General features: G+C 42.8%; 1 protein-coding gene across 2 annotated transcripts in view; it reads left to right on the top strand.

Moving 5' to 3' along the window:
* Positions 1 to 11,346: 11,346 nt before the first annotated feature.
* ankef1a (ankyrin repeat and EF-hand domain containing 1a) overlaps positions 11,347 to 24,617 on the top strand; it is a 56,571-nt gene continuing 43,300 nt past the window's right edge. The window contains exons 1-2 of one of the 2 annotated variants that reach the window (XM_048535570.2): positions 11,347 to 11,522; positions 11,767 to 12,154. In XM_048535570.2, coding sequence (XP_048391527.1) covers positions 11,806 to 12,154 — 349 coding nt within the window. In that variant the 5' untranslated portion in view covers positions 11,347 to 11,522; positions 11,767 to 11,805. Of the gene's footprint in view, positions 12,155 to 24,617 lie in introns of both variants that reach the window. The other variant, XM_059648330.1, reaches the window with a different exon arrangement.

Below are 24,617 nucleotides of genomic sequence, written 5' to 3' on the forward strand. Positions count from 1 at the left end.
GGTCAAAGTAGCACACTTGGTCACATCCATAAGCATTCACTCTCCATCTCACTGATGCTCAGTAACAACAGTGTACAATCAATAAGATAACACTGCAGGAATTCACCAAATCTCCTCACTCGGAACCTTCCAAAACTACAACTAATCTGGAAGGACATGAGCGGCAGATTCATCGGATAATCACCACCTGCAAACTTCCCTCTTAGTACTCACTGTGTTCATTCAGCGACACTGGGTCGACATTCTAGAACTCCCTTCCTAATAGCATTGTTGGGGCTGCGGGGTGTGGGGTTTTGAGGGGTTGGCGGCATGGTACATATGCCAAGTCGACTGTCAAGATTCAAATAGATAGCTCACCACCATCTTCTCAAAGATGATTAGTCACAGAGTTATGCAGCATGGAAACAGGCCTTTCAATCCAATTCATCCATACCCAACAGTTTCCTAAACTGAACTAGTCCCACTTTCCTGCATTTGGCCGACATTCCTCGAAGCCTTTCCAATTCATGTATTTGCATAAATACTTTTTATATGTTGTAACTGTGCCTGTGTCCACCACTTCTTCTGGCAGCTCTTTCCAGATACAAGCCACCATCTGTGTGAAAAAAGTTGCTTTTTAGGTTGCTTTTAAATCTTTCCTCTCTCAACTTGAATCTGTATGCTCCAGGTTTTGGACTCCCTTGCCCTAGGGAAGGACCTTAGCTATTCATTTTATCTATGCCCCTCATGATTTTATTAACCTCTATAGGGTCTTCATCCTACACTCCAGTGAAAACAGTCCTTGCCTATTCAGCCTCTCCTTATTACTCAAACCCTCCAGTCCTGGTAACGTCTTTGTAAATCTTTTCCACACCTCTCCAATTTAATAATATCCTTCCTATAGCAGGACAGTCAGAACTGTACACAGTACTCCTTTCTGGGTTGTGAATGCTGGTACTCTGACAGATCAATAGGAATTCTCACCATAATTCCAGCTCTGAAGATTCATCCCAGTTACAAAGGTTCTGGTGACAGACAATAAATGCTGCCCAGCTAGCGACACACACACACTACAAAAATAGATTTTTTTTAAAAAAGCCAATTTTTAAATGACATTGGTAAAGTGTCATGCACTATCAATCATAGAACTAAGCTTTTGCCAATTTTTAAATTTTACAAAATTTTGAGACTGAGTAATAGACTCATAGAGATATATAGTACAGAAACAGCCTCTTCAGTCCAACTTGTCCATGCCCAGTAGATGTCCTAAATAAGTCTGGTCCCATTTGCCAGCATTTGGCCCATATCCCTCTAAACCCTTCCTATCCATATACCCATCCAGATGCCTTTTAAATGTTATAATTGTACCAGCCTCCACCACTTCCTCTGGCAGCTCATACTATACATGCACTACCCTCTGCTTGCTAAAGGTGCCCTTTAGGTCTCTTTTAAATTTTTCCTGTCTCAACTTAGCCCTATGCCCTCTAGTTTTGGACTCCTCCACCCTAGGGAAATGACCGTGGTTATTTACCCAATGAATATGTTCTCTTTATTCATTTGTTAGAAGTCGTTTACTGTCCTGAGATGAACTCTGTCATACTTGTATAAATCACAAGATGCAATCTTCCATGATATCTTTGCTTCTTTCTGTAAAAATAACAATGTAACATTTAAAATATATTGTTGTAATTCTATTTTAAATAATGAAAATCAAATAAAACATGATTAATATTTTAATAACATTATTATTCCATTTATATTTCATAAAAATATTACTTATCATGAATTTTACAAGACACCATTACAGAATTATAAATTGAGAGATGAGTATATATGTCATAATTATAGTATATAACCCTAACTATAATTTCTGAACAGTACATTTTTCAGGGAACATACTTTACGTGGATTGACAAATGTAAAGTGAAGAATGATGTATAATTTAAAAATTAATTTGTTATATTTGATGTTATTCATCAGGTTGAAGGTACAGAAAATAAGCAAAAGAATGCAGATTTGTGGGGAAATAAAAATTATGGATTTTGTTCACATATCTCTCAAATCTCCATCTAAAGGAGGGAAAGCCAATGCCAGCTTGGAGAAAGAAGTGGTCATTTTGATTCCAACACCTTGGCTGGAATATGTTCCACCCTCAAATTTCAGATTATTGGAGAATGCCAAACAGTGTGGAAATGAAGCATTGGGACAGAGAGATTGGGCCAAATTGACCTTTCTTCTGAGTTGTAAGTAACATTTAAGCAATTAGGTTTCAGTAGGTCTTGTGATGCACTGAGCAGAGTAATAGAATCACAGTATCATTATGATTCAGAAGCTGACCATTCAGCCCATCATGTCTATATTTTGCCTTTGCTGTTGTTTCTATTCAAATAGTCATCTTAAGCCCTATCGAATGTCTCAGTTGACTCTTTCTCCCTTATACTCTTAGGGAGCACATGCTGTATCTGAATCACACATTGTGTGAAAATGTTTTTCTCACATCACATTTGTTCCTTTCGCAAATCACTTTAAATCTGTGCCCTCTCATTCTCATTCCTGAATCCACTTTGTAAACCTATTCTATACTCTTTCCTATGCATTATATTGTTCAAGTGCTGTACACAATATTCCAGCTGCAGTCCGGCAAATATCTTGTATATGTTCAGCGTAGCTTCCTTGCCCATTGATTCCATGCCCCACGTAATAAAGCCGAGGACACTTTATGATTCACTAACTTCTTTCTCTATCTGTCCTGCCATCTTCAGTGACCCCTGCAGATGTACACCCAGGTCCCCCTGCTTCTGCACCCCATCAAGTAATGTTATTCCCCATTTTATATTGTCTGTTCATGTCCTTCTTACCAAAATGCATCACCTGCTTCTGAAGCTAGAAGATGTGAGTTCAAGTCCCACAGTGGAACTTGATGGTCAAACAATGTTCATTCATAACGTTGCCAAAAAGGTTGAATATCTTCCCACATGTGCCAATAGTGGGTGGTAAGAGTGGGAGAGATTCTTGGTCAGCCATGTCCTAAAAAGAATGTTGGAGCCTCTACCATCACTGACCATAGCTGCAGACTATAACACAAATTCAGACTCTGTGATCTATAACAACACTACCAATTAGGTTATGGCATTGAATTGTATAACTTTTTACCAGAATCAATACTAAGTTTGATTCATTGACATGTGCCAAATGGAACATAATTATGCTACGTTGACATTAACAGCACTGAACTCACTCAAGTAAAAAAAAAACAGATGTTCATTCAGAGTTAAATCTCCTGTGGCCTGTCTAAATGAGTCTCTAGAAGAACAACTACAAATACACCACTGTGACATTTATCACTTCTTACACCAGGCCTCCTTGTAATCCTTGTGCTAAACTGACAATTTACTTTCTCCTCATGTTGTAGGATGTTATGCGAAAAAATGCAGATGGTCCAAAACTGAACAAAATGAAATACTGCCCTGATCTTGATCTCTCCTCCACTCCTCGGACTATTATCAGTATTGGCTTGTGTTTGCTAATCATCTGTGCATTTAGTTTCTTTTATGAATACAGCACAAGACTTGAATTATTTTGATTTTTTGAAGAAATAATGTCCTTTGAGTCTTACTAGAGATTAAAATTGTAACAAGCTCAGAAGGTGGTCATTCAGCCTGGCTTTCTGCAGGAACCACTCGCTCAGTTCCATTCTTCTCCCCTGCAAATCTTTTTCTTTTCAGTCAACCACCTAATTCTCTTTCAAAAGATAGACTCTGCCTCCAGGTCCTAACCATTTGCTGTGAGAAGACTTTCTTCCGCATGTAACCAATAATACTTTTGCCAATCACCTTAAGTGTGTATCATCTCATTTTTAATCCTTCCACCAATGGGAATAGCTTGTCCCTATCTAATCTGTTCAGATGTACCACAATTTTGAAGTATCTCTATCTACCTCTTAAACTTCTTTTCTCCGTGAAGTAAAGCCCCAGTGTATCCAATCTATCCACACAACTGAAGCTCCTCATTCCTGGAGGTACTCTCTGAAACCTTTTTCTGCTTTCACGTCATTCATGAAGTGTCATTCCCCAAAATGAGCGCAATGACCTAGAACTTCCAATAAGAAAGCAGTTACTGTGTTAGCATTGAGGAGAGCGGCACGTCGGAACAGTGCTGCAATTACAATGCATCTGGCTCTAGGAGAATTGTCCTGGAATTGAAACTTTTATTGGACATGTGTCCAGCACCTGGATCCCTTCAAACAAAGCCTCAACCCTCTGAGTTTGAGTTCAGAGGGTTCTGACAGACTTAACTTAAAGTTTGCCCTGAAAAAGTTATAGAAAATAACACCTGCTCTAACTCCTGGGTAACTATTAAACTGATCACCTGCCCCTGACTCACCACTGTCTTCCCCTTTTTGACTTCCATGGCCAGCTGGCTCTCACCCAGAGCCAACCCAGAATCCCCATTCTGCCATTTCCACGGTTCATTTAACCTCATCACCATCTACATTTACCCCCATACACCAGATTACAGCTAACACCTGATTTCCCCTGAGCTCTGCCACATGTGACACTGCCCCCAGTGGAACATTCTCCTCAGTTCACCACAAGGGCATTGAAATAGTAATGTATAAATTTGGAACTAGGTATCATTAGTCAACATGATCTCAAAGAAGCTTTGATAAAAAGAAACCTCCAATGCCCACAATAACGTCTTTTACATAAACTATCCCATATATTTCCACAAAATTTGAAATAAATTCATTAAATACTCACTCTTCAAGCAATGTAACTATGAAGCAACAACTTTATAACAATGTTTAGTTCCATTATAGGGGTGGCATGGTGGCTTAGTGGTTAGCACTGCTGCCTCACAGTGCCAGGGACCTGGGTTTGATTCCACCTTTGAGCGACAGTCTATGTAGAGTTTGCAAAATCTCCCTGTAGGTTTCCTCTGGGTGTTCCAGTATCCCCCAACAGTCCAAAGGCATACTGGTTAGGAGAATGGCCATGATAAATTGCCCATAATGCCCAGGGATATGAGATTAGGTGGATTGACTGTGTTAAATTGCCCATAGTGTCCAGGGATGTGCAGGTCAGGTGGAACAGCCGTAGGAAATGCAATGTTATAGGTATCGGTCTGGGTGAAACAGTCTGGGTGAGGGTCAGTGTGGACATGATGAGCTGAATGGCCTGCTTCCACACTGTAGGGATTCTATGATAATCACCTTCAATCCTTATTTTCCACACTTTTGCTATTTATATGCCTATTGAAGACTGTGGACTCCCATTTATGTTCACTACCAGTCTCTTCTCTCACTCTCTCGTTAGTTCTCTAATTTGATTTTACACTTCCTCTCTGAATCTTCAATTATATTAACTATTCATCATAAATCATACACATTTCTTCTGCTTTATTTCACTCTGTAGCTTTTTCAGCATCCAAGGAACTCTGGACTTTTTGGCCTACCTTTCCTCCTCATGCTAATTCATCTCTTCCTTAAAAGGTATAATTGCTCTGTCATAATTTTGTCTGCCAATCTTAGATTCCATCTTTTCTGAGCCAGATGCCTTCTCCCCCAATGAGATTTGTCCTCCCCAGTTAAGTATTCTTGCCGTGGATTGGTCCCTGTTCTTATTCATGTTAAATATAAATCGTTTGATGCAATTGCCACTATCTCCTAAATATTGTCTGACCTTTATGTTTCACAGATATTTATAATTCAATCAACTCCCCATTATTCTGTTACTTTGTGCATTAAACAAAAACAGAGTATTTTAATTTAAACAATACAAATTATGCTAAGTAAGAATTTACTGCTAAAAATGTCTTATCATTCAAACAATATGACATAAAATTAACAGAAGCAAATTAACAATAAGTTTGCACTGCAAATTACCTTTCCTGTCAAGATAAAGAAAAATTTTGTTTTATATTTTATGAGATCCTGTTTAGTCACATGATTATCTGGAATGCAATTAAAGGGAGTTGTATGGAACTGAAGTTTTATTTAAAATGGTCAAAAGTCTTAATTTTGTTCCTCTTTAAGGGATGTTACAATGTGACTCACAAATTAGGCTTTTATATTATGGAAGCATATGTAACTATCAGAACAAAACTGTAACCAATAGCCAACAGCTTTTAGGAATTGAACAAGAAGACTTAGAAACCGATCCTTCATCTTGCTCATCCCACTAGTCACAAGTTCATACATGATTAACTGTCTGCCACATATATCCCAAGGGTTTAAAATAGCAATCTCACACCACATGACCTTATGGCAACTGCTGCATCATCATTGTTCAGAATGTACGTTTCAGCCACAATACACAATTTTCTGTTGTTAAACCTGAGCATTGCTCATCTCCACCTCCACAGTGTGGCTGCACCCTCTCATATTCTGAGGTTCTGACGCAACGCAGGCCCGAATGCCTTTCACAACATTGCCTGACTCTAGATGTTACTGATAAAAGTTGAAGACTTGTATTTATGTAGCTCTTCCCAAGGCTTCTGAGCATCACAAAGCAGGATCTAATGACTAACACTTGAAACGTAATCATTCTTGTAATGTACAGAATCAAGTTACATGCAGCAAGCTTCCGCAGCAACATGATAATAAGCAGATAGATCTTTTACATGACCCCGAAGAAACTCCATGTTCCACTTCGGGATCACCATTATTCATGTCACTCAAAAGAAGGCATGCTCAACAATGCAGCACTCTCACAGTATGATACTGGAATGTCAGCCTACATTATTGTGCTCTAGACCTTATTTGTGACTTGAGCCCAAGAACGTGAAGGCATAGTGGTATTATCAAAGGATCACTAATGCCATGGCCCAGGGAAAACATTGGGGACCTAAGTTCAAATCCTACAGCGGATGGTGGAACTCAATTTTCATTCACTGATATCCTTTAAGGATACTGAGAATGGCAAGGGCACAGAATATATCCTGACTTCAATGCTATCAAGAGTCAATTAGTAGTGTCACTACTAACTGAGCTGACTAAATCCTAAAGGTCATAGCTACTAGACCAGGAACGTGATAGTTGGTAAAAGACCTACAAGAGGGAAAGGTAATTCTTGAGCTCCTTAAAACAGATCGGCCTGTCACAGATGAACCTATCCAATTCATCAGAAGGAGTGACAACTGCACAGTTCTTGTGGAGACAAAAGTGTCATCTTCACACTGAAGATATTCCCTATTGTGTTGTGTAGCATGATCGCAGTCCTAAAGAGGATAGATTTCAAATAGATCTGGCAACTCAAGGCTGGGCATCCATGATGCACTGTCTACTTTCAACGGCAGGATAACTTTGCTCATGTACAATCTGCAACCTCATGATGAGGCAAATCCCCCAAGCCACCATCAAGTCTGAGCATCACCTCTGGTTCAATGAAGAGTGCAGGAGAGCATGCCAGGAGCAGCACCAGGCATACCTAAAAATTAAGGGACAAAGTGATGATGCTATACCTTAGGAGTCATAGAGTCATATAGCACATAAACAGACTCTTCAGTCAAATGTGTCCATGCCAACCAAGTTTCCCAAACTAATCTAATCCCACTTGCCCACATTTGGCCCATATCCCTCTAAACCTTTCTTATTTATGTACCTGTCGAAATGTCTTTTAAATGTTACTACTGGTGCTGCTCCTGGCACACTGCCCTGCTCCTGCACCAACCAATTCCTCAGCAGTTCAAGGATCATTCTCTGTGTATATTTTTAAGAAATGGTCCTCAGATCCTTTTTAAATCATTCTCCTCTCACTTTAAAAATATGTCTCCTAATTTTGAACTCTCCTAGCCCTGGGGAAAAGACCTTTGTTTTCACTTTATCTGTGTCCCTCATGATTTTATAAACATCTATGAGGTCACCCTTCAGCCTCTTACACTCCAGTGAAAAAATGTCCCAGCCTGCCCAGCCTCTCCCGATAATAAAAACCTTTCAGTTCCAGCAACATCCTGGTAAATCTATTCTGAACCCTCTCCAATTTAATAATATCCTTCCAATGCCAGAGTACCCAGAACTCTACACAGTATCCCAAAAGTGGCCTCGCCAACATCCTGTACAACCTCAACATGACGTTCCAATCTTGTACTTAATGGTGTGAGCAATGAAGGCAATTGTGCTAATCACTTCTTAACTACCCTATCTCCTGTGACACAACCTTCAAAGAACTATGTACCTGAATTCCAAGGTCTCTCTGTTCAACAGCACTACCCCGGAGCCTATCATTAACTATATAAGCCCTGCCTTGATTTTCTTTACCAAAATTCAATACTTCACATTTATACAAATTAAACTCCATCTGCCACTCCTCAACTAATCATCCCAAATAATCAAAGTCCCGTTGTAATCTTAGATAACTTTCTTAACTGTCAACTATACCACCAGTTTTGGTGTTATCCACAAGCTTATTAAGTATGCCTCCTAAATTTTCATCCAAATCGTTTATATAAATGACAGTGGACCCAGAAATACTTACATGCCAAACAGCATAAGCAGCAAATGATTGACAGGTTTAAGGAATTCCATAACCAACTGATCAGACATAACTGCTGCAGTCCTACCACATCCAACCTTAGTTAGTGCACTGGAAATGAAGACTCAATATTCCCAGAGATATCAAAATGATGGAAACACTCAGTCAAACTATCCGACGTCCCAATTTACCTAGTCAGAAGTCACATGACACCAGGTTATAGTCCAACAGGTTTGCTTGAAATCACAAGCTTTCGAAGTGCTGCTCCTTCATCAGGTGAAGTGGCCACATTATGCCCAATTTACCTGACTGACGATTTCACATTAAAAGAAAACATGCACTCGGTTTTTGTACTTAAAAAGAATATGACTGTTTAGTGTGAACAGGTTATCTCTAACCAAATGGCAACAAGAAAGCATATGTTGCTAGCATGTAACTTTATAACTTAAACTCTTACCCACTTTAAATTCCCTCCTTCACAAAAAGACTCAAAGACAGACAAAACAAGGATACTAATGGCACAAGAAGAAAGAAGAATCAAGGAAACACAATTTGATTGCACCAGTCTGGAATACAGGATTCAATATGTTGTTTTTTTTTCTTTTCCTTTCAATTCTTTGATGTTGACATAAGGTTGTTTAAACGCTAACGCTGAGTATTTAACTCACAGATTGAGAATTCACCCCAATTGTCAGTAAAGGTGATTTTCCCTTTCTCAACGTGGTATTTGCATGGAAAGGTGAGTGGAAGGCAGCTAGCTGTAACCACACACTTTCCGGCATCTCCACACTGGAAAAAGAGACACAATGAGAGCCGTGTTTTTGCTTGCACTTTGCAGGCTAAGTGGTTCTCTGCTGCATTCGTTCCACGCAAACCATGGTCACCTGGTCAGGATCCAATCAAAATGTTGGTGTGAAGCAGTTGTCCCTCAGTTCATCGGCTCCACGGTGTCTACTTTTGCTGTCACTGTTCCAGGAAAATGCAACATTGCATTCAACTTACACTGTACTCCAATAACATGATTAAAAAAAACTGCACCCATCTTTTTGCACTGTCTCCTGGGTTTAAAGCATTATTTTCCCTTCTTAGTCCATGTTTCGAAAACAAAGGATATAAAAGTGCATGCTTTTTACAACATATAAATACAGTGGTTGTACAAGTAGGTCAAAGGCTTGGAATCATGCAGTGAATAATGCACCTCCTGACTCCCTAATGTCTGTCTGTCAACCATCAACTATAGCTACACTCAAATTAACAGCAGTGGGTTGAGAGGGCTGCTCATCATCACTTTCTCAAAGGCATTTCAGGACAGGCAATAAATGCTGGTTCAATCAGAGAAACCATTATCCCTGAACAAATTTTTTTGAAAGATCTGTGAGCCACAGGTGAGTGTGCTGCTTGCTGACTGAGCTATAGTTAGCATGCAACTGCACCAAGCTGCATGCAATTGGCTTGATCATTCACTGCCTGTCACAAGAGCACACAGAGGCCAAGAAAGGGCCAGGGAGTTCTCATTCCCACCTCCAAATGAACTTCCACTTCCTGTCTCACTGACTCCACATTCTTGCTGACTTTGTACTTTATGGAATGATCTGTCATAGAACATAGAACATAGAACAAACAGCGCAGAACAGGGCCTTCGGCCCTCGATGTTGCACTGACCTGTGAGCTAATCTAAGCCCATCCCCCTACACTATCCCACCTTTTCCAATGCTTCCACATCCTTCCTGTAATGGGGCGACCAGAACTGTACACAATATTCCAAGTGAGGCTGCACTAGCGTTTTGTACAGTTGCAGCATGACATCACGGCTCCAGAACTCAATCCCTCTATCAATAAAACCTAACACACCGTAAGCCTTCTTAACAGCACTATTAACCTGGGTGGCAACTTTCAGGGATCTATGTACATGGACACCAAGATCCCTCTGTACGTCCGTACTACCAAGAATCTTCCCATTGACCAGTATTCTGCCTTCCTATTATTCTTCTCAAAGTCAATCACCTCTCATTTATCCGCATTAAACTCCATTTGCCACCTTTCAGCCCAATTCTGCCGTTTATCCAAGTCTCCCTGCAACCTGCAACATTCTTCCACACTGTCTACCACTCCGCCGACTTTAATGTCATCTGCAAACTTACTAACCCATCCACCTATGCCTGTTGTCATTGCACAGCCCTGGAGTATGTAGGACTTGAACCCAGATAAAAGGCAAGTTTCTTTTCCCCCAGGATGGGGGATTTCAAGACTAGGGGGTCACATTTTTAAGGTGAGAAGAATATGATTTTAAAAAGACGTAAGGGGCATTTTTTTTTACACAGTGGTTGGTCTGTGGAATGAAATTCTTGAGGAAGTGGTGGATGTTGACTGAGTGTATAAGTACATGTATATGAAATTTTTGAGAGGATATGGGCCAAGTGCAGGCAGGTATGGCTAGTTTAGGTTGAGATTACGGTCGGTGTGGACTGGTCTGACCAAAGGGTCTGTGTCTGAGCTGTATGACTCTATGACTCCTGACACTACCACAAGAGCCCCAGAACAGTTGGGACATTAACCCGGGCCTTCAGGCTCAGAGGTAAGGACACTACCACTACAACGCCAGAACAGGTGGGACATAACCAGGGTCTTCAGCCTCAGAGGTAGGGGCACGAAGAGCCTTCAAGCAATGGTACTTCAGTCTCTGAGTTACTGACTGCTAAGGCAAATAAATCTCTAGCAGCAGCTACTATCCTGGCTAGAGTTGCTGAATCCTCTGAATACTCCTCCCCTGTTCCCGGGAGAAGCCCCTTTTCCATTTCCTAGTGAGTCGGCATTCTTTGCAATGCGACCGCGTTCTGTTGCTATGGGAGCAGATGTTGCTTTGCTTCCAAAGCCCTTTCATTCTATTGTGGCTCTTCACTGCCGTCTATTGCTCGGTGCGGCAGGTCCGGGGGCATATTCCCAATGATTGCGCCCCTTTTAGGATTCCGGACCTGCACCCCCACAACCTGACAACTGCGGGGCATCAGTAAGTGATTCAATCCACAGTTTCCACCAACGTCTCTCTCAGTGGAGAGTTTCCCTGCCGACCGGGTAAGTTGCATTCTAACGACAGTTGAAACAATCGAAATTAGGGTAAATTCTCCCTGAGCGGAGGTGAAAGCATTTATTTAGAGTTATTTAGAGACAATTTGGCACGTTATTTAAACTCAATGTAACAAAGTATTTAGCGTCAATGTGGCAAGTTAACACGCAAACGAAACAAGTGTTTTTTGACGGGTTGGTGGAGAGGGATATAGTTTCATTGTAACCGCTCAATGTTTCATCTGAGTTGCAGTTTGTGGCCAGGAGGGAAGTTTAACGTTGCAATGGCGAGATGACAAACATTGCAGAAGGACGCCTGCAGATCCTGCAGGTTTACAAACTTATCCAGTACGTCCGGCAGCGGGACAAAGCCGAGATCGAGAAGCTGTTGACGCTGGGGGTGCCGCACTTGGTGAATCTGAGCGAGCCCGGCCAAGGGGAATACGCCCTGCACTTGGCCGCGCTGGCCAACGATGTGGAGATTTGTAAGCTGCTGCTGTCGCTGGGTGCTGAGCCGAACGTGGTGGATAAGGACGGCCGCACCGCCGCGATGATCGCTGCTGAAGCCGGCCACGAAACCGTCCTGGAGGTACTGGCTGACGCCAACGCAAACATGTCCATTGTGGACAAGAACGGCAAAGGTAAAGTGTGGCGACTCATACGCTTTACTGCTGTTAAAGCACAATATTTATTAAAATATAAGCCGCAGGTTCTGGCCCAATTAGGTCCAATATGTATATTTCACACACATATATATGTTTGAATGTACATTTATATATCTGTGTGTATATGTTGCCGTATACATAATTAGGTATTTTTATATATATAAAGCATATATATGTTTATATATCATATATATCTATGTGTATATGTTACAGTTATGTATAATTAGGTGCAAGTTATATATAACAGACACACATGTTTATATATACCTATCTGTATGTATACCCCACAGAATATATAATCGGGTGCTATATATCACACATATATGTTTACATATACATATCTGTGTGCATATATCTTGCAGTTTACATAATTAGGTGCTATATCTGTATCACACACATTTACCTATGTATATCTATAAAAACAAACAAACTGTGGATGTCAGAAATCATAAAAAAAAGGAAATTACAGGAAAAGCTCAGCAGATCTGAAAGCATCTGTGGAGAGAAATCAGAGATAACGTTTCAGGTTCAGTGACCCTTCCTCAGAATTGATGGTAGCTAGGAAAGTTTTGTTTTTGATGCAGAAGATAGGGTGGAAAGGCGGTAAAAAGTAAATGATAGGTGGGGGTGGAGCCCAAAGAGAGGGATGCATGGTTGGACAGACAAGGGAGTGGATAATGATCAGCCTGGGGAATGAATATCTGCATGTGTATATCTTTGTGTGTGTATATTACACCTGATTGGACCAAACCTGCAGGTTATCTTGAAACATAATATTTGTCTGGCAGCAAACCTCCTGAGGTGGATCTTCAGTGTATGTGTATTGTACATGGCTGAAAAAAATCAATTCACCGTAGTCCCACTCACTCAATAGAGAGAGAGGAAAAGAGAGGAAGGGCGAGAGGACTGGAGGTCAGTTTAAGCTAAGGGTCACCTCAGGCGTCAATGCAAAGGGAATAATTGAATCATATATTTCAGAAGAGGCCTTTCTGTTCATCAAGTCCCAACCATCAAAGTTATACTCAATCTACAGCAATCCCACCTTCCAGCACTAAAGGAGAGGTTGAGAAGATGGGCCTTCATCATAGTCTCAGCTGGTGCAGCAATTGAACCCATGCTGTTGGCATCATTCTGCACTGCAAACTGGTTCTCAGGTGCGGCTTTGAAATGCTCCCTTCTGAAATACTCATTGATAACATTTTAGTTATTATCTCTACTGTACAGCCATGTTGTCAGCTATATTACTTATACGAAAGCACTGCACAAGCATACTTATACTTACTGAAGGTCTGGAATTAGCCATATATTCATCCCTCCTGATTATACTGAATGGCGTGTTGCTACTTCTGAAGTAACAACTTCAGATAGGAGGCTTCCTAACGGAAGCTTATGGAATCCACAAATTTATTTTTGGTCTCCCCAGCAAGATAGAGGATTTTATGTAAACTAAATTTGTACCCCATTCATTCCTAGTTAGGATCATTTTGTTTCTCTTACTGCTTGTGCCGTAGTGGCTCTTCCATCTCCATTGGAACACTTGGGGTTCAAGTCTGACTCCAGACATGTAAACACAAAGGTGCAGTTGAGTTTGGACAAATGAATACAGATGAATGGCTTGAACAGGTTGAACCTTTATCTAGAGATAATAGGAGCTGCAGATGCTGGAGAATTCAATATAACAAATTGTGAGGCCGGATGAACACAGCAGGCCAAGCAGCATCTCAGGAGCACAAAAGCTGACGTTTCAGGCCTCGACCCTTCATCAGAGAGGGGGATGGGGAGAGGGTTCTGAAATAAATAGGGAGAGAGGGGGAGGCAGACCGAAGATGGATAGAGGAGAAGATAGGTGGAGAGGAGAGTATAGGTGGGGAGATGGGGAGGGGATACGTCAGTCCGGGCAGGACGGACAGGTCATGGAGGTGGGATGAGGTTAGTAGGTGGGAAATGGAGGTGCAGCTTGAGGTGGGAGGAGGGGATAGGTGAGAGGAAGAACAGATTAGGGAGGCAGGGACAAGCTGGGCTGGTTTTGTGATGCAGTGGGGGGAGGGGACGAGCTGTGCTGGTTTTGGGATGCAGTGGGAGAGGGGGAGATTTATTTCAGAACCCTCTCCCCATCCCCCTCTCTGATGAACGGCCTGTGTTCATCCAGCTCCACACTTTGTTATCTTGAACCTTTATCCACTGGTGTTTGGAAGAATGAGAGGTGATCTTACTGAAACATGTCAGATCCTGAGGAGATAGGATTGGTGGTTACCATGAAGATGCTTCCCCTTGTAGGGGAGACTCGAACTAGAAAGTGCACACTGGAAATATGAGTACATGCTGAGTTTCTCCAGCATGGTCTATCCATGTTACAACACTGATTAGCATTGCATTGACAATTATCATGTTGTTAAGCAGCTACTTAACAAGCATCACTTTCCACTGTAAGTTTACTGAGCAACAAGTGTGTCAATCTAGCAAGTTCCTAAAAATAATGTGAAGGCAAAAGGTAAGATGTCATTTTGGTCCATACCAGTGGGAGTATTGCAACACCCAGAATAATTTTTGTGTCAGATGAGGTGTGAAAGTATAAAATAAAGCTCAAATCTGTCTCCATATCACTTGCTCCCAGTCTGGATGTGAGTTTGCTCGCTGAGCTGGATGTGAGCAAACTCACATCCAGAAACTCAACCTGAGCTACAAATCTTCTCAAAACTCACTTGTTCCCAATTTTAACAAAGCTGGGACATCATTTTAAATTTTTTTTTCACTATTCATTCACAAGATGTGGGCATTATTGGTTAGGCCAGTATTTATTGCCCATTCTTAATTGCCAAGAGGGCAGTGAAGAGTCAACCACATTGCTATGGGTCTGGAGTCACATGTCAACCAGACCAGCTAAAGATGACGGATTTTCTTCCCTGAAGGACTTGAGTGAACCAGATGTTATTTTTGCCCCGGGCAATGAACAGCCGTGTTTCATGTTCATCCTTAGACTCTTAATTCCAGATTTTGAATTGAATCCAAATTCCACTGTCTGCTGTGCAGGATTTAAACCAGTGTCCCCAGATCATTACCAAGGTCTCTGGATTAATAGTCTACGATAATGCCACAAGACCATTGTCTCCCACTGATTGTTTTTGATTATTTCAATGTTATTAAAGGCTACATACTTCAAATCCTGCCTGTGCTTCAGTGTTAACTTTGCACCAGTTCATTTTTTTGGTGAAAACAAGATGGAGACAAGAGCTTTTGCTTGGTAGAGGTAAATATTTCTCTTAACCCCCGTTCCCTTATACTAACCCAGTTCGGCCTGACATCCAGAATCAGAAATAGCCTCTCTTCCAGCTTCCTAAGATCAATATGTCTATCCCAGGATGAGGCTCTCTTCCTACATAGCTACCCCTTATATGCAGAGGCGGTCTCCCGCCAAAATTTTTAGCCCCATCTTCAAATCTGCAGATATGTTAAGGTTTTAGTTTTCTATCTACAAACTTATTGCTTCTACAAACTTATTGCTTGTACAGTGGTTTGTTTTGTGGTTTCCCTGTCAGTGTTATAGCGGATCAGTTGAAGAATCACCCATGGAATTTTGGCCTCTTAGTTCCTCATTTGTCACCTTCAGGCCATCAGTATAAAACTTGCTTGATGGACAGAGAGTGATGAAGCTCTGTTCACAATTTTCCAGCTTATATTGCTGGTGGAAATACTTCCTCACCAGCATTGCAAAGTCTGAAGGTCACAATATTGAGGGTGTTATGAGTCTGTAGGCTATGAAGATATGCCAAGGGTCCTGGTGAGATACTAGACCTACCACAAATGAACCCCACTGAACTGCATGATACATAAAGAACAAGATTTCAAATGTGTGGAGATTGTGGTGCATAGAACTGGGTGGGTAATGTTTCTGTGAGATGAGTGGTGAAAATAGAAAACGTGTTACGATCCTAGCTGATGTTATCATTAGATAATTCAGATCCTAGACTGAAATCTGGCTGATAGATCACGTTTTACCTTCGTGCTTTGAACAAGGTGGCCTTTCACTGAAACGCAAACACACAATGCTGCAATTTCATTATTATCAATAAAACCAAAAAATAATAGAAATGAAGATAAAATAGAATGACCAAACTACTTACATATAACACAAGTTTTGAAAATGTCAAAGCACAGAGTAAAATATAGTCTCATTAATCCTAACAACACACCTTTACAATACTCACACCAGAGAGAATTCCCTTCCATATCACATCTTTATGGTTTAACTTAGTGCTTCAATTTCCAGTCCTTGAAGCTGATAACTTCTTTGAGTTTTCATGCAAATAAGCTTAGACTTTAAAGATAATAAAATGTGAGGCTGGATGAACACAGCAGGCCAAGCAGCATCTCAGGAGCACAAAAGCTGATGTTTCGGGCCTAGACCCTTCATCAGAGAGGGGGATGGGGAGAGGGAACTGGAATAAATAGGGAGAGAGGGGGAGGCGGACCGAAGATGGAGAGTAAAGAAGATAGGTGGAGAGAGTATAGGTGGGGAGGTAGGGAGGGGATAGGTCAGTCCAGGGAAGACGGACAGGTCAAGGAGGTGGGATGAGGTTAGTAGGTAGCTGGGGGTGCGGCTTGGGGTGGGAGGAAGGGATGGGTGAGAGGAAGAACAGGTTAGGGAGGCAGAGACAGGTTGGACTGGTTTTGGGATGCAGTGGGTGGGGGGGAAGAGCTGGGCTGGTTGTGTGGTGCAGTGGGGGCAGGGGACAAACTGGGCTGGTTTAGGGATGCAGTAGGGGAAGGGGAGATTTTGAAACTGGTGAAGTCCACATTGATACCATTGGGCTGCAGGGTTCCCAGGCGGAATATGAGTTGCTGTTCCTGAAACCTTCGGGTGGCATCATTGTGGCAGTGCAGGAGGCCCATGATGGACATGTCATCTAGAGAATGGGAGGGGGAGTGGAAATGGTTTGCGACTGGGAGGTGCAGTTGTTTGTTGCGAACTGAGCGGAGGTGTTCTGCAAAGCGGTCCCCAAGCCTCCGCTTGGTATCCCCAATGTAGAGGAAGCCGTACCGGGTACAGTGGATGCAGTATACCACATTGGCAGATGTGCAGGTGAACCTCTGCTTAATGTGGAATGTCATCTTGGGGCCTGGGATAGGGGTGAGGGAGGAGGTGTGGGGACAAGTGTAGCATTTCCTGCGGTTGCAGGGGAAGGTGCCGGGTGTGGTGGGGTTGGAGGGCAGTGTGGAGCAAACAAGGGAGTCACGGAGAGAGTGGTCTCTCCGGAAAGCAGACAGGGGAGGGGATGGAAAAATGTCTTGGGTGGTGGGGTCGGATTGTAAATGGCGGAAGTGTTGGAAGATGATGCGTTGTATCCGGAGGTTGGTAGGGTGGTGTGTGAGAACGAGGGGGATCCTCTTAGGGCGGTTGTGGCGGGGGCGGGGTGTGAGGGATGTGTTGCGGGAAATACGGGAAATACCCCAGGCCTCCTACCCTCCCTCGACCTCTTCATCTCCAACTGCCGTCGAGACATTAACCGCCTCAACCTCTCCACCCCTCTCACCCACTCCAAACTCTCCCCCGCAGAACGGGCAGCCCTCCGCTCCCTCCGCTCCAACCCCAACCTCACCATCAAACCCGCAGACAAGGGTGGCGCAGTGGTAGTTTGGCGCACTGACCTCTACATCGCCGAGGCCAGACGCCAACTCTCCGACACCACCTCCTACCGCCTCCTCGATCATGACCCCACACCCGAGCACCAAACCATCATCTCCAACACCATTCACGACCTCATCACCTCAGGGGACCTCCCACCCACAGCCTCCAACCTCATTGTTCCCCAAGCCCGCACGGCCCGTTTCTATCTCCTTCCCAAAATCCACTAACCTGCCTGCCCTGGTCGACCCATTGTCTCAGCCTGCTCCTGCCCCACCGAACTCATCTCCACCTATCTGGACTCCATTTTCTCCCCTTTGGTCCAGGAACTCCCCAACTACGTCCATGACACCACCCACGCCCTCCACCTCCTCCAGGACTTCCAATTCCCTGGCCCCCAACACCTCATATTCACCATGGACGTCCAGTCCCTGTACACCTGCATTCCGCATGGAGATGGCCTCAAGGCCCTCCGCTTCTTCCTGTCCCGCAGGCCCGACCAGTCCCCCTCCACCGACACTCTCATCCGCCTAGCTGAACTCGTCCTCACACTCAACAACTTCTCTTTTGACTCCTCCCACTTCCTACAGACTAAGGGGGTGGCCACGGGCACCCGCATGGGCCCCAGCTATGCGTGTCTCTTTGTAGGTTACGTGGAACAGTCCCTCTTCCGCACCTACACAGGGCCCAAACCCACCTCTTCCTCCGGTACATTGATGACTGTATCGGCGCCGCCTCTTGCTCCCCAGAGGAGCTCGAACAGTTCATCCACTTCACCAACACCTTCCACCCCAACCTTCAGTTCACCTGGGCCATCTCCAGCACATCCCTCACCTTCCTGGACCTCTCAGTCTCCATCTCAGGCAACCAGCTTGTAACTGATGTCCATTTCAAGCCCACCGACTCCCACAGCTACCTAGAATACACCTCCTCCCACCCACCCTCCTGCAAAAATTCCATCCCCTATTCCCAATTCCTCCGCCTCCGCCGCATCTGCTCCCACGATAAGACATTCCACTCCCGCACATCCCAGATGTCCAAGTTCTTTAAGGACTGCAACTTTCCCCCCACAGTGATCGAGAACGCCCTTGACCGCGTCTCCCGTATTTCCCGCAACACATCCCTCACACCCCGCCCCCGCCACAACCGCCCTAAGAGGATCCCCCTCGTTCTCACTCACCACCCTACCAACCTCCGGATACAACGCATCATCCACCAACACTTCCGCCATTTACAATCCGACCCCACCACCCAAGACATTTTTCCATCCCCTCCCCTGTCTGCTTTCCGGAGAGACCACTCTCTCCGTGACTCCCTTGTTTTCTCCACACTGCCCTCCAACCCCACCACACCCGGCACCTTCCCCTGCAACCGCAGGAAATGCTACACTTGTCCCCACACCTCCTCCCTCACCCCTATCCCATGCCCCAAGATGACATTCCACATTAAGCAGAGGTTCACCTGCACATCTGCCAATGTGGTATACTGCATCCACTGTACCCGGTACGGCTTCCTCTACATTGGGGAAACCAAGCGGAGGCTTGGGGACCGCTTTGCAGAACACCTCCGCTCAGTTCGCAACAAACAACTGCACCTCCCAGTCGCAAACCATTTCCACTCCCCCTCCCATTCTCTAGATGACATGTCCATCATGGGCCTCCTGCACTGCCACAATGATGCCACCCGAAGGTTGCAGGAACAGCAACTCATATTCCACCTGGGAACCCTGCAGCCATATGGTATCAATGTGGACTTCACCAGTTTCAAAATCTCCCCTTCCCCTACTGCATCCCTAAACCAGCCCAGTTTGTCCCCTCCCCCCACAGCACCACGCAACCAGCCCAGCTCTTCCCCCCCACCCACTGCATCCCAAAACCAGTCCAACCTGTCTCTGCCTCCCTAACCGGTTCTTCCTCTCACCCATCCCTTCCTCCCACCCCAAGCCGCACCCCCAGCTACCTACTAACCTCATCCCACCTCCTTGACCTGTCCGTCTTCCCTGGACTGACCTATCCCCTCCCTACCTCCCCACCTATACTCTTTCCACCTATCTTCTTTACTCTCCATCTTCGGTCCGCCTCCCCCTCTCTCCCTATTTATTCCAGTTCCCTCTCCCCATCCCCCTCTCTGATGAAGGGTCTAGGCCCGAAACATCAGCTTTTGTGCTCCTGAGATGCTGCTTGGCCTGCTGTGTTCATCCAGCCTCAAATTTTATTATCTTGGAATTCTCCAGCATCTGCAGTTCCCATTATCTCTAAGCTTAGACTTTGACAGCTTCAAGTAGCGCCTTCAGGGTTTAAACCAATCACTTCAGGTCTGGAATTTTCAAACTAAACCCCTTACACTGCAATAACCTATTTTCTAAGTGTTCTAAATTGTCTCAGCCCTTCAGGAGCCACTGTCTTACACTTTGAATCTTAGCCAAAACCTCTGTAAACATGAAACTAAAAAGAATTCTAAGCTATAATTATTTCCCTGACCAAAAACAAAACTTTTGTAACCTTCCAACACTACACAGTTTGTTTGCCTTTAAAACTCTCTCAAAGAAAACAAAACACCTTTTTTTTATTTTCCAGGAAGCCTCTCTTATGCAGTGTGTTTAAAAACATCACCATAACTACAAGAATACTTGTAAATTAATTACGAAAATCTTTCACGCCCACAGACATGCCATTCATTCAAAATTCAAACTCTAAGATAAATGACATTAAAATGTATGTAAATTACAGCCTATTTCACAAAGGAATCTCAGATTGAGCTCAAATTGACTCTCGACCATAAGGTGCTTAAAGTGGAATCAAAATGGTATGCATTTTATGTTCTGTTTTTATAATGAGAGTTCAGTAATTTTACTTTATTTTCTAATCATCCTACATTTATGCTTGAAGCTGTTTTGTAATACAGAACTTCAGTATTGCTAAAAAGGGTACATTTTGTTAAAGTCTTTTCATTTTGCACTCACGAGGCCATTCACGAGTATAAAAGGAATCACGTTTTGTATTCTATAGACAGAGCTTTTTAAAAATAAGTCCACAGGATATGGCTGCCACTGGCCAGCATTTATTGCCCATCCCTAATTACCCTGAAGGCAGCAAAGGGTCAATCACATTGCTGTGGGTCTGGAGTCACATGTAGGCCAGACCAGGTAAGGATGGCAGTTACCTTCCCTAAAGAACATTAGTGAACCAGACAGATATTTCCAATAATCAACAATGGATTCATGCTCATTGTTAGACTGTTGTTTCCAGATTATTATTCAATTCAAATTCTACTGTCTGCTGCAGTAGGATTCAAACCCGTGTCCCCAGAACATTTCTTGAATCTCTGGATGAATAGTCCAGTCTTAATACCACTTGGCCATAGTCTACCTTTGCTGATTGATTGCCAAGTGTCTAATAGAAGCATCGCCATCAAATATGTACCAATTGGAAGATGACCTCCAGTTAACTGCCATGCTTGTTTAAATTTAAACCAGGCAGATTAACTCCTATCCGTCAAGGCATTGCCAACTTGAAAAGTAGTTACCACTTTCTTTTAATACAGTATTAAATGTTGTTCTCCCTAATATTGATATTCTCGACAATGCCCTGATGACTGCAGAATGAAAAGCTATGACAGAATGTCTTTTATCGACAATACACATTTATGCTTATCATGTGGCAGTTATGCTGTGATTATGCAGTATGTCATTCAGTCTTCTGATTTCCCATTGAAATCTATTGATTGTTGGTGGTGTAAAGACAGACAGCACCACTTGCCTTCTACTTGTGAATAATATTCTTGAGTATAGAAGTGTATTGAAATTGATTGTGCTATTCTAATGATAATCTTTAGTGTATGTTCTCTTGTTACCAACTTGACAAGAAATGGAAACAATATTTGATGATGTACCAATCGATATTCTTTCAGTCTTAAAAGCTTCTGTTTGATCCCTTTTCTTCGCTCTGCACAGCCATAACCTTCCATTTCTGCTGTCAACCTAGTGAAACGATATGTGTCCTATCTGTACCCCAATATCCTCTCTATAAGATAAAGAATTGCATTTATGTACCACATTTCTCAATCTCAGGATGCCCCCACAAAGTACTTCACAGTTCATTAAGTGCTTTTTTGAAGTATAGTCACTGTTGCAAAATAGGGAACATAGCAACTGGTTTGCACACAGCAATCTCCCACAATCAACAATGTGATAATGACCAGATGATCTTGGTTTCATAGAGTACCTACTGTAAGATAAAAGGCGATTTGATCCAACAAGTCCACACTGTCCCTCAGGGCATCCCACCCAGACCAATCTCCCTAATTTACAAATCCCTGAACACTACACACAAATTAGCATGGCTAATCCATCTGGCCTGTAGGAGGAAACTTAAGCACCCAGAGGAAACCCACACAGACACAGGGAGAGTATGCAAACTCCACACAGACAGTTGCCTGAAGATGGAATTGAATCCAGGCCCATGGCACTATGAGGCAGCAGTGCTCACCACTGAACCAGCATGCCACCCATCTGTTGTAATGTTGATGGTGATATTTATTGAAGAGCATATATTCAGTGGGACATTGGGGTTAATTTCCCCATTGTATTCAAAATTCTACCATGCAATCTTTTAACTGATATTAATGAACAGCTAATGTCTAAATTGGAACCTCTTACACAAAAGCAGCACATCCGTCAGTGAACGTCTCCTTGGTACTAGAACGGAAGCCTAGATTTTTGAGATGAAGCCTTTGAAGAGGGATTTAATTGCCACACCATTCTGACCGAGAGACAGAAATAATACTAATTGAATTGCAGTTAGTAGTGTTGACAGAGCCTAAAAAGCTGCATTCAATACTTAACGATGATCTGACCAATATATCATGTATTCAATGCTTTTTCTTTTATTTGCAATGCCTATACATCAAAAATCGTGAATGCCTTTTTGAGTGCTCTCTCCCTGTACTCCCACCTATGAAAGTCTACTTATGTGCATCCTTTCCTTTCACACAGTAAAGAATCTTACTGTTTTAGATGAACTTCCCTTTTTCTCCAAAAAAGGATTTATAATCTTATTCCACAATAAACTGGACATACAGTTTATTGGATACTCCCTTGTTGCTATATATAAGATCTAGTTATCCAATTGCCTGGACTTTTCTAACCAAATTTCTTCATAAACCTCGATGCATTTTCATTCTCTCTGTTGCTCCATCTGCAATCACCTTAAAAGGAGTGTGTATCCTTTCACTTGTTATCCCAGAATGTGCTTTTTCATATTTCACTAAATGAACTGTATCCAACCTATCTGCCCAATCTACCATCACTTGATCTTTCTGTTGGCTGCACCCTCTAATTTTGTACTTCAGGGCCCTCATTCGGTGCAGCTATAGGACAGATCAACAGATGCACATGCAAAAATGTAAATAACAGAGGGAATTATTTTTAGGGATCATCTGGTTCTGTAACCAAAGAATCAGCACTGAAATGTTAGATATAGTTAAAGTAGTTCACTGAAGCATAGAAATAGCACAAAATCTTTGTATAGTTAATGCTAGGGTAGACACAGGCTATTTGTTGCTGTCGTAGAGCTAAATAAGGTCCAGTGAACTCTGTGTTCCAAGTTATGTACAGAACTAAGCACAGAATGTGGACAGGCACAGTAGCCACAGAGAAAAACTGACGCAAAGTAAAGACAAAAGACCAATGGAACAAATTCTTTTGATTTTCCAAAACCTCCATTCACATATTTGTTATCTCTACACTCCAATGCATTCCTGGTTGCCCTTCTATGATCTACCCTCCATAAACAGAGAATCATAGAATTCCTACTCTGTACAATGGCCAGATTCAGCCCATTGAGTTCATACTGATTCTTCAAAGAGCATCCCTTCCTGTCCCACCCCGCCCCCCCCCACCCACTCTCTGTAATTCTGCATTTCTCATTGGCTAACCCATCCAGCATGCACAACCTTGGACACCATGTGCAATTTTGCAAGGCTAATCCTCCTAACCTAAACATACGTTTTAAGTAGTAGAAATTTGTTTATTACATAATAGTAACAAAGTACAGGTAACATAAACACTGAGATAAATGAACTAATATTAACAGGAAGTTGGTAATATACTTAACATTGTTATCAGGAGACTGTATCCAACTCACTCCAACTGTAGCTGCCTAACACCACTGCCAAAAGCTTGATGCACCACAGAGTGGCTGTGCTATATGTGAGTGGAGCTTCAGCTTAGCTTACCAATGAGCCCTTTCAAACCCACTACTTTATACAACAGGCAAAGGCACTATATGAATACAAGTCATGGCCAATCAGCTAGTAACTTGTCTATTGATGTGTTATTAGACAATCAAACATTGAAATGGATGGAGATGGACACATTCAAATATGGACAAACACATGCACAGGCCAGAGATACACGCATTTGCAGATACAAGTGCACAAAGTCAGGAACAAATGCCAAATAAAAAGACATATGCACACAAATCGATGCACTCTTTTAAAATAAGCATATAATGCTAGGCAATATGTGTTAAAACTTAACAAGTTAACTCCTTAATAACAAGTCCTTTTTAATTCATTGTTGGAATGTGGACATCACTAGCAGACGTGGCATATATTGATACCGTCCCTAATTGCCTTTGACAAGATAGTGGTGAGTGGCCTTCTTGAACTGCTACAATCCATGTGATGTGCATCTACTGTGCCATTAGGGATGATGTTCCTGAATTTTGACTCAGCAATAGTGAGGAATGTATTTCAAAGTCAGGATAGTGTACGGTTTGAAGGGGATCTTTCAGATGGTGGTGTTCTGATGTATGC

This window comes from Stegostoma tigrinum, chromosome 9 (genome assembly GCF_030684315.1).
Source record: "Stegostoma tigrinum isolate sSteTig4 chromosome 9, sSteTig4.hap1, whole genome shotgun sequence".
Taxonomy (NCBI): Eukaryota; Metazoa; Chordata; class Chondrichthyes; order Orectolobiformes; family Stegostomatidae; genus Stegostoma; species Stegostoma tigrinum.